The sequence below is a fragment of the Pecten maximus genome, chromosome 8 (assembly GCF_902652985.1).
Source record: "Pecten maximus chromosome 8, xPecMax1.1, whole genome shotgun sequence".
Taxonomy (NCBI): Eukaryota; Metazoa; Mollusca; class Bivalvia; order Pectinida; family Pectinidae; genus Pecten; species Pecten maximus.
The window spans coordinates 27,857,863-27,870,198 of record NC_047022.1 but is presented as its reverse complement, the minus strand read 5'-3'; the positions used below and the strand labels follow the sequence as shown (position 1 = coordinate 27,870,198).

General features: G+C 35.7%; 1 protein-coding gene across 1 annotated transcript; it reads left to right on the top strand.

The window, feature by feature from the left end:
• The first annotated feature begins 8,870 nt into the window (after positions 1-8,870).
• Positions 8,871-10,910, top strand: LOC117332245 (zinc finger MYM-type protein 1-like). The gene has a single exon (XM_033891130.1). The coding sequence runs from the start codon at positions 8,871-8,873 to the stop codon at positions 10,908-10,910; it is 2,040 nt and encodes a 679-aa protein (XP_033747021.1).
• Positions 10,911-12,336: the final 1,426 nt, after the last annotated feature.

Below are 12,336 nucleotides of genomic sequence, written 5' to 3'. Positions count from 1 at the left end.
CTGAGCTGATACAGTATGTATCCCGGCTACCTGAGCTGATACAGTATGTATCCCGGCTTCCTGAGCCGATACAGTATGTATCCCGGCTACCTGAGCTGATACAGTATGTATCCCGGCTACCTGAGCTGATACAGTATGTATCCTGGATACCTGAGCTGAGACAGTATGTATCCCGGCTACCTGAGCTGAGACAGTATGTATCCTGGATACCTGAGCTGAGACAGTATGCATTCTGGCAACTTTAGCTGATACAGTATGTATCCCGGCCTTATGAGCTGATACAGTATGTATCCTGGCCACATTAACTAATACAGTATGTATCCTGGCCACATTAACTAATACAGTACGTATCCTGGCCACATTAACTAATACAGTACGTATCCTGGCCACATTAACTAATACAGTATGTATCCTGGCCACATTAACTAATACAGTATGTATCCTGGCCACATGTTTCCTTGCAATGATGTTAGTTTCATGGCATTGGTCAAACCCCCGTTTCAACTACCTACAGCTGTTAGTTTCATGGCATTGGTCAAACCCCGTATTAACTACCTACAGCCGGTATGAGTAGGCTCTAGATTGTGACAAGTCGACCTTTTTAACCTCGTTCCCAGCGAAGATAACGTTCTTGTGCCCAATTGAAAATAAAGCTTACCTTTTTTCTAATTGATGAAAGTCCGCATATTTTTACCCTTACATAATTGACAAGTCAGGAAAAGTCGAAACAAATGTATGATACAGTTTTATATTCGTTATTTGGATGCAAAACTGATGCTGTATCTATAACTGATGCTGTATCTATAACTAATGCTGTATCTATAACTGATGCTTATCTATAACTGATGATGTATCTATAACTGATGATGTATCTATAACTGATGATGTATCTATAACTGATGCTGTATATATAACTGATGTATCTATAACTGATGCTGTATCTATAACTGATGCTGTATATATAACTGATGATGTATCTATAACTGATGCTGTATATATAACTGATGTTGTATCTATAACTGAAGCTGTATCTATTACTGATGATGTATCTATAACTGATGCTGTATATATAACTGATGTTGTATCTATAACTGATGCTGTATCTATAACTGATGCTGTATATATAACTGATGTTGTATCTATAACTAATGCTGTATCTATAACTGATGCTTATCTATAACTGATGATGTATCTATAACTGATGATGTATCTATAACTGATGATGTATCTATAACTGATGCTGTATATATAACTGATGTATCTATAACTGATGCTGTATCTATAACTGATGCTGTATATATAACTGATGATGTATCTATAACTGATGCTGTATATATAACTGATGTTGTATCTATAACTGAAGCTGTATCTATTACTGATGATGTATCTATAACTGATGCTGTATATATAACTGATACTGTATCTATAACTGATGCTGTATCTATAACTGATGCTGTATCTATAGCTGATACTGTATCTATAACTGATGCTGTAATTATAACTGATACTGTATCTATAACTGATACTGTATCTATAACTGATGCTGTATCTATAACTGATGCTGTATCTATAACTGATGATGTAAATATAACTGATGCTGTATCTATAACTGATGATGCATTTATAACTGATGCTGTATATATAACTGATGCTGTATCTATAACTGATGCTGTATCTATAACTGATGATGTAAATATAACTGATGCTGTATCTATAACTGATGATGCATTTATAACTGATGATGTATATATAACTGATGCTGTATCTATAACTGATGATGTATCTATAATTGATGCTGTATCTATAACTGATGCTGTATCTATAGCTGATACTGTATCTATAACTGATGATGTAAATATAACTGATGCTGTATCTATAACTGATGCTGTATCTATAACTGATGCTGTATCTATAACTGATACTGTATCTATAACTGATGCAGTATCTATAACTGATGCTGTATCTATAACTGATGCTGTATACATAACTGATACTGTATCTATAACTGATGCTGTATCTATAACTGATGCAGTATCTATAACTGATGCTGTATCTATAACTGATGCTGTATCTATAACTGATACTGTATCTATAACTGATGCTGTATCTATAACTGATGCTGTATACATAACTGATACTGTATATATAACTGATGATGCATTTATAACTGATGATGTATCTATAATTGATGCTGTATCTATAACTGATGCTGTATATATAACTGATGCTGTATCTATAACTGATGATGCATTTATAACTGATGATGTATCTATAATTGATGCTGTATCTATAACTGATGCTGTATATATAACTGATACTGTATCTATAACTGATGCTGTATCTATAACTGATGCTGTATCTATAACTGATGCTGTATACATAACTGATGCTGTATCTATAACTGATGCTGTATATATAACTGATGCTGTTTATATTACTGATGCTGTATCTATAACTGATGATGTATATATAACTGATACTGTATCTATAACTGATGATGCATTTATAACTGATGATGTATCTATAATTGATGCTGTATCTATAACTGATGCTGTATATATAACTGATGCTGTATATATTACTGATGCTGTATCTATAACTGATGCTGTATACATAACTGATACTGTATCTATAACTGATGATGCATTTATAACTGATGATGTATCTATAATTGATGCTGTATCTATAACTGATGCTGTATATATAACTGATGCTGTATCTATAACTGATGCTGTATCTATAACTGATGCTGTATACATAACTGATGCTGTATCTATAACTGATACTGTATCTATAACTGATACTGTATATATAACTGATACTGTATATATAACTGATACTGTATCTATAACTGATGATGTATATATAACTGATGCTGTATCTATAACTGATACTGTATCTATAACTGATGCTGTATCTATAACTGATACTGTATCTATAACTGATACTGTATCTATAACTGATGATGTATATATAACTGATGCTGTATCTATAACTGATACTGTATCTATAACTGATGCTGTATCTATAACTGATGCTGTATCTATAACTTATACTGTATCTATAACTGATACTGTATCTATAACTGATGTTGTATCTATAACTGATACTGTATCTATAACTGATACTGTATATATAACTGATACTGTATATATAACTGATGATGTATATATAACTGATGATGTATATATAACTGATACTCTATCTATTACTGATACTGTATCTATAACTCATGCTGTATCTATAACTGATACTATATCTATAACTAATGATGTATATATAACTGATACTGTATCTATAACTGATGATGTATATATAACTGATGCTGTATCTATAACTGATGCTGTATATATTACTGATGCTGTATCTATAACTGATGCTGTATATATAACTGATACTGTATCTATAACTGATACTGTATCTATAACTGATACTCTATCTATTACTGATACTGTATCTATAACTCATGCTGTATCTATAACTGATACTGTATCTATAACTGATGATGTATATATAACTGATGCTGTATCTATAACTGATGATGTTTCTATAACTGATGCTGTATCTATAACTGATGCTGTATCTATAACTGATGATGTATATATAACTGATGCTGTATCTATAACTGATGCTGTATCTATTACTGATGATGTATCTATAACTGATGCTGTATATATAACTGATACTGTATCTATAACTGATACTGTATCTATAACTGATACTCTATCTATTACTGATACTGTATCTATAACTCATGCTGTATCTATAACTGATACTGTATCTATAACTGATACTGTATCTATAACTGATGATGTATATATAACTGATGCTGTATCTATAACTGATGATGTTTCTATAACTGATGCTGTATCTATAACTGATGCTGTATCTATAACTGATGATGTATATATAACTGATGCTGTATCTATAACTGATGCTGTATCTATTACTGATGATGTATCTATAACTGATGCTGTATATATAACTGATGTTGTATCTATAACTGATGCTGTATCTATAACTGATGCTGTATATATTACTGATGCTGTATCTATAACTGATGCTGTATATATAACTGATGTTGTATCTATAACTGATGCTGTATCTATAACTGATGCTGTATCTATTACTGATGATGTATCTATAACTGATGCTGTATATATAACTGATGTTGTATATATAACTGATGCTGTATCTATAACTGATGCTGTATCTATAACTGATGATGTATATATAACTGATGCTGTATCTATAACTGATTCTGTATCTATAACTGATGCTGTATCTATAACTGATACTGTATCTATAACTGATGCTGTATCTATAACTGATGCTGTATCTATAACTGATGATGTAAATATAACTGATGCTCTATCTATAACTGATGATGCATTTATAACTGATGCTGTATATATAACTGATGCTGTATCTATAACTGATGATGTATATATAGCTGATGTTGTATCTATAACTGATGCTGTATCTATAACTGATGATGTAAATATAACTGATGCTCTATCTATAACCGATGATGCATTTATAACTGATGCTGTATCTATAACTGATGCTGTATCTATAACTGATGATGTATATATAACTGATGTTGTATCTATAACTGATGCTGTATCTATAACTGATGATGTATCTATAACTGATGTTGTATCTATAACTAATACTGTATATATAACTGATACTGTATCTATAACTGATGCTGTATCTATAACTGATGCTGTATACATAACTGATGCTGTATATATTACTGATGCTGTATCTATAACTGATGCTGTGTATATTACTGATGCTGTATCTATAACTGATGCTGTATCTATAACTGATGCTGTATCTATAACTAATACTGTATCTATAACTGATGCTGTATCTATAACTGATGCTGTATCTATAACTGATGCTGTATCTATAACTGATGATGTATCTATAACTGATGATGTATATATAACTGATGCTGTATCTATAACTGATACTGTATCTATAACTGATGCTGTATCTATAACTGATGCTGTATCTAAAACTGATGATGTATATATAACTGATGCTGTATCTATAACTGATGCTGTATCTATAACTGATGATGTATCTATAACTGATACTGTATCTATAACTGATGGTGTATCTATAACTGATGATGTATCTATAACTGATGATGTATATATAACTGATGCTGTATCTATAACTGATACTGTATATATAACTGATACTGTATCTATAACTGATGCTGTATCTATAACTGATGATGTATCTATAACTGATACTGTATCTACAACTGATGATGTATATATAACTGATGCTGTATCTATAACGGATGCTGTATCTATAACTGATACTGTATCTATAACTGATGCTGTATCTATAACTGATGATATATATAACTGATGCTGTATCTATAACTGATGCTGTATATATTACTGATGATGTATCTATAACTGATGCTGTATCTATAACTGATGCTGTATATATTACTGATGCTGTATATATTACTGATGCTGTATCTATAACTGATGCTGTATACATAACTGATGCTGTATATATTACTGGTGATGTATCTATAACTGATGCTGTATATATAACTGATGCTGTATCTATAACTGATGCTGTATACATAACTGATGCTGTATCTATAACTGATGCTGTATATATAACTGATACTGTATCTATAGATTATTCGTTGTGTGTAGTCATTGAGGTTTGCTGTTACTTTTTATACTATTTCTGATTTTCTGAATAGCTGACCTGGAAAATAATCATCGAAAAAACTGAGCTAATTATTGGTTCACTACGTCCCTTCAGTCTTTTGAGAATTGGTAAATCCTATTTCCCACTTTCGGCCCCACTCACGGCGAGTCCTAAAAGGACCAGTACGCCAGCCTTTTACGTGCATTAAGTTGAGCTGAAATTTAATTCCTTTCCGATCGTAGCAGACAAAGATCGATCTGCGTAATTGAGACAGCATATGTTATCCAAATAAGGTCAAATCGTGAGAAAATTGATGCGTGTTTTAGGTAATTTCATTCATGTAATCAAAGTAATTACAACCTAAAAATCTGTTGTAAAGTATCAATATCACAGCAGACAAGACTGTTTGCCATTCATTACAACACTTGTTTTTCATGACACTCGTGACAATGTTTTTTATTGTGTCTCAGCAGCAGTAAAGACCTGTATTAGGGCTGGGTGACCATGAAGGAGGTTGGCTATTTGAAAACATAATAAAGTTTATGTTCAAGATGAGGAGGATTTTGAAAGCAGACACATGCACAGTAAAAATACCTTTCACCTGCAAAGTCAGATAAAAACGTGAAGCCTGGAGACTAAATGTTAATTGGCTTCATGGGATATATCGATTGTTATTTAAACGTCAATTGCGTATATATTTGATGACATAGCATTTTTGTATTGCATGGTTGATATGGTTAAGGTCATCTTCAATCTAATTAAAATCTAGATGGTCATTCTCACTACCAGGCGCGTAACTGCCTGTACGCAGGTACGCAGGTGAATCCACTCAATTTTTTCAAGAAAACAACTTTTGTTAATTTAAATGGTAAGATGAATACTTTATGAAAAGTAGAATAATAAATGACTGTAATGAATAGCGAGAAACAAGTTAAAATAAACAAAATGAAAATAATCTCTGCCGTATACATATGAACTGTCTGATCAATCTCTACCTGAGTTATCGTTCCTAATACTCACTTGAAAGTGTAAGGAACGATAACTCTGGTAGTGATTGGGCTATGGTAAGACACCATTTCCGGTTTAAACATGGCGCAGACAAAGATTAAAGTTTTCTTCGCGCCAAAGATTCAAACAGAATCGCAGGTTCCTTCTAGGTCTAGCGATGAAATCCCTACAGTGCCTGAGGTGAAGGATGTTTCAACTTCTTTGTATTATAAGTATCCTGACATTACTGTGGTGCCTACAGGGGCCTGTGATGACCATACCAAAGCACTAATATTGCAAAATGATATGGAATGGACCAAATCATACATCTTTCCGACAAGGTTAGTTAATACAATTTTTCTTGTATGTCGTACGTAGTAATTTTTTTCTATTAGACGATCTATATAAGAAACGTGGTATTCTATAGAATCAGAGCATAATTTAAACTACACTGACTGCCAGGCTGGTATTTTCCTATCTGTGAACTTGAGCAAGTCTAATATTTATACCTGCTCAAAAATACCTCGATGTAGACCTAACGGAACCAAAATCACGTATAGGCCTACTTCACAATTTATCTCGCACTGTATCCTAAAACACTCCTAACGCCAGCAGTCCACTATTCCATAATTCGAATCAGTGGTGAATCCAGTGCCCTCTAAAAGGACATCCATTTCAGAAAGCTAAAAAATGAAAGTTTCAGGAATTTTCTCTCTACTGTAACTGCCTTAATTATTTAGGACACTGGTATCGAATTAAAAGGGTCTCTATATACTACAGTATACTCTATGTTGTGTTTGTGCTCATTAAGCCTACTTGATATACATATGTATTATAATTATATGTTAAAACAACATTGTCACTCAGACAAACCCATAGCACTAACGTTAACTTATGTTTCTTTCGCACAATGTTTGATTTCACAGATTACCCGTTGCATATATTTACAGAGAAAATGCACCGGGTAATCTAAGAAATCATAGTACGAAAGGAATGTTATGATACGTGGATATTCTACATGTATGTTTGTCTGGGCTCCGTGAGTGTTGTCATTTTAACACTAGTATTGTAACATGTTTGATGTGAATATTAAATTCATTTGACAATCGCATATACCGAAGTGGAGAGATACATGTATATCAGGTGTTGACGTACAAGTAGATTGCCACCCCTGCATGAACAAGCAGGATTCATGGTTTATAATCACATGTGTCAGTTTAATATTTTATAACCAACCAAATTTTGCATTGTTTTTAGATATAAGATTCAAATCGGCATGTTTCTGGCCATGAATGCTATCATAATATGAATGTATGCAAACAACATGCAAACAAAAAAGGGAAAACGATTAAAAACGATTCAACTGGGATTGTACAGGTACTAAAGAAACATCGTACACGTATATAAATTATAATCGCCAGGCCGATGTTCGATGTACGTTTAGTAATACATTCACAATTATAAACAAATTTAAGATGTGCTCTTTGACATTACATTGACACCTACAGCGCATAAAGAACACGACACGAGTACCCGGGTTGGAGAAGTAACCGGGTCCGAAAATGTGTACCCGGGACGGGGTACCTGTCAAAATAGGAAAAATGTTGTCACACGACTGTGTCGATGTAAAACTTCTATTAAAGTAGTACAAAATCCCACTCATTATATCAGCTTGTTAGATATTGTGTTTTTCTAATTAATACAGCTATAAAATTGTTGACTGGTGCATAAAAATTGATACCACAATATCGTTCTTGAAGCATACTCCACTCAATGCCTTGACTCTCCCTCGGTAAGCCTGTCACCCCACACAACAAACAAGTTAAACGTAAAGAAAGCTAACTTACAACTATATGATTTATGTTTGTCGAGTACCCGGGTACGGGTGGGGTACTAAAATTCGGGTACCATGGGCCAAAATTCAGTACCTGTGACAGCCCTACTTTAAATTGCCGATGAAACAATTTACAATTTTTGCTAGGTTAATAAGAAAAATATCACGTTTTTATATTTGAAGCATAGCTTTCATCGGCGTCGCCATCTTAGGAGAAACTATTTGAGATCCGATTGTGTTCCATTAGACGGTGCCACCAATGTAGTATTACTGGTACGAATTCGCAGAAGGAACGCATGGTCTGTCTTTCTAAATCATTTCATATCCCAGTGAAACGGAAGTGTGTTTCTTTTCTAGAATGGAGTACGGTGTTCGTAGACAGTTCAACGTGGATTGGTTGAAAAATTATAATTGGCTTCGGTATTCAGTGTCCGAAGACTCAGTATACTGTGCACCATGCTTCCTGTTTGGCTCTCGCAATGTCGACGCAAGAGAGAAAACGTTAGTATCAACTGCCGTGACGAAATGGTCAAATTTGGGGAAATACATCAAAAGGCATATCATAAGTAAATGTCATGACGGAGCCTGTAACAGTGCAGATCAGTTCATGAGAATCCATAATGGTAAAGAACCTAGTGTTCTCAGTCAGCTGGATAGCGGTCATGCTGCTCTTGTCAAGAGGAATCGACATTCCCTTCAAGCCATTATTGAAGTCATCATGCTTTGCGGCAGACAGAATATATCCCTCAGGAGCCACGATGACGAAAACAGTAATTTTATGGTGCTCTTGAAAGATCGTGCAGTAAGGGATCCTATTTTGAAGGCACATTTAGAGAGCATATCTTCACCCAAATACACATCCCCGGCAATACAAAATGAAATAATAGGACTGTGTGAACAGGCTATTCGCGAACACATAGTTGAAAAGTGCAACAACGCTGTGTGCTATTCTTTTCTAGCCGACGAAGCAACAGATGCTTCTACAATGGAACAGATCGCCATGGTGGTGCGCTTTTATTCCGAGTCTGATAAGATGGTACGAGAGGATTTCATCGGTTTTGTCACAGCAGAATCAACAACTGGCGAGGCACTTGCGACGAAATTCATTGACGGACAAAGGAATGCTGGATTGAACATTCATAAAATGAGGGGACAGGGATACGATGGGGCTAGTAATATGTCAGGGCGTCACAGGGGTGTCCAGGCTAGGATTAAGGAGGTAGTTCCCGAAGCCATATACATCCACTGTAAAGCACACTCGTTGAATCTGGCAATTGTACATGCATGTAGGGAAGTTCTCGTGCGGAATATGTTTGATACTGTCCAGCAAATTGGCTTTTCTTTCAATTATTCAGCGAAGAGGCTTTTGGCATTCCAAGAAACTCTGCAAAACGATGCCGTAGCTAAAGAGGAGATGGCAAAGCGCACCAAACTCCAAAACTTGTGCGAAACCAGATGGGCCAGTAGAGCGGACGCGCTATACACCTTCAAGTCAGCCTTCTCGACAATCGTTGATTCGTTGGAAGTACTTGAGCACGAGGGCGACTCAAAAGCCAGAAGCTACCGCTGTAGTATCCTAAAATTCGACTTCATCATCTCGCTAGTAGCCGTCGAGTTTGTTATCCAAAGCATTCTACCACTCAACAAATTGTTGCAAGGCAAAGAGTGCGATCTGGTGGAAGCCTCGAAGGAAGCCAGCGTGTTGATTGCACAGCTTAGGGCAGAGCGCATGGATGATGATGTTTGGGACGCCCTATACCAAAAGGCAATTGACCTCGCCAGTCCACATGACGTTCGTCCGTCACGACCGCGAATCGGCGGCAGACAAGAACACAGACCTAACCAACCTGCGGAGACAGTCTCTGAGTATTGGAAACGGGCGTTATACATACCATTTATGGATCATCTGACCATGGAATTGCAAGATCGCCTGCTGTCAGCAAATTATCGGTTCCTCGCACAATATCTCATACCGAGCTTACTGGGACAGTTGACAGCAGGACACGTAGATGAGATCTACGAGGGGTATAAGACTGACCTAAGCGGTGACAGGGAATTGTTTCGTAGAGAGATCTCACGATGGAGAACAAAGTGGTCCGTAGCAGATGATCCCAAACCCGTCGACCTTCTCACCACAATCTTGGCAACAAACCGCGAGTTATACCCAGACATTTTCACATGCTTGGTCATTCTGCTGACGATGCCCGTATCAACTGCTTCGGCAGAAAGATCCTTTAGTGTGATGCGGCGCGTGAAAACGTACCTCAGGTCGACAATGTCGACTACCCGCCTCTCTGGACTAGCCATGTTGCATTCGTACAGACATATGCAATTGGATATCGAAGATATTCTCGATAAGTTTGCTGGGAAAAAAGGCCGGACAATGGATTTTTTTTAAAGATAACTCCTTGTCGCAGAAATAGATCAAACCAGTACATAGACTGTACAGAAAAGTGAAAATAATGTTGTAAAGTCCATTACATCGACGCGAACTATCAGACAGTTTCATATGTAATTCAAATATACAGTCGGAATTATTTCGGAGCACAATCATTAAAAAAACACCAGTAAATAAATAAAGAGATGATGAATCTTTTGAAGAGAGGTGCAACTTTTGGCATTGTATCAAATATACTATATATCAGCTTATTCCTGTTTTCAGTCGAGTGATGTTTTGTCAAAGCGAAGTGTTTTACAATAAAATATAAGTGGATGGTATTCCAGACTTATAATGTAAACTAGAGCGTCAATAATAGAATTAATTACATGTTAAAATACATCTGTGAAATAAAGCAAATTACTCTCTGGAAAGCTTCCTTAATGATCACAAAGTTGCTATAATGATTTTCCGCCGGGGGGCTTCGCCCCCCTGGGCCCCCTACCAGGGCGCTGCCCTGGACTCGCCAGTTACGCCCCTGACTACGTTACATGAACATCTAACAACATCCCAATAGGGGTCACGTCAGGGTGACCTTTTTGATTAGGTAATCAAATGACTACTTCCAGAATCTTGGAAGTGAATTTTATATGTCCGAATTAGCATGACTAGAGTGCATAGCTTGTATAATCTGTCAATTTGTTTCAAGTCATTTCGTCCCATAAACTATATAGCTATAAACTGTGCCGATATGGTTTGCTTCAGATGCATGCTGTGACGAAATGTCTTGCCTCGATGACATCGACAAAATGCCAATTCGCCCTGAAAGTGAAATACACACATCTCAGAGGTCATCAGAACGTGACCCCTTATGGGATGTTGTTAGATGTTCATGTAACGTAGTGATAATGACCATCTAGATTTTAATTAGATTGGGTCATCTTCAAATAACTAAGGCCTGTAGTAGAACAGAAACATGACCTATGATACGACATCTACATCAGTGTGTACGATTACCAGGACCAATTTTACTAGCTAGTGTACACCGACATCCTCGATGGTAGGCATTTTTTAAAGACTCACTGGCTAGATTTAGTTCGGGTTGTTATTGGAATATTTGAAATAAGACTATCTACAAATGTATAACACTAAAATATGAAAAAGAGACAAAAGTTTATAATTCAAAACTTCGCCGATCATCATCCGATTTGGCGGCTTCAGCCATTTCCTTTTTGGATAGAAGGTAGCCGGGTAATCACGTGACTTGTCCTTTTTGAGACATTCTATTGCCTAAATTAACTTGTCAGACAGCAGCTGTATATCTGGCTTGGACATCCAATTTCCTTCCAAGTAAATGCTTTGAATGTGTTAAATGTTTTCTTTCCTTCCTTACAATATCTTAATGCGCATGCGGAATCGCATATGAATCATTTTTGTAACTTTTGAA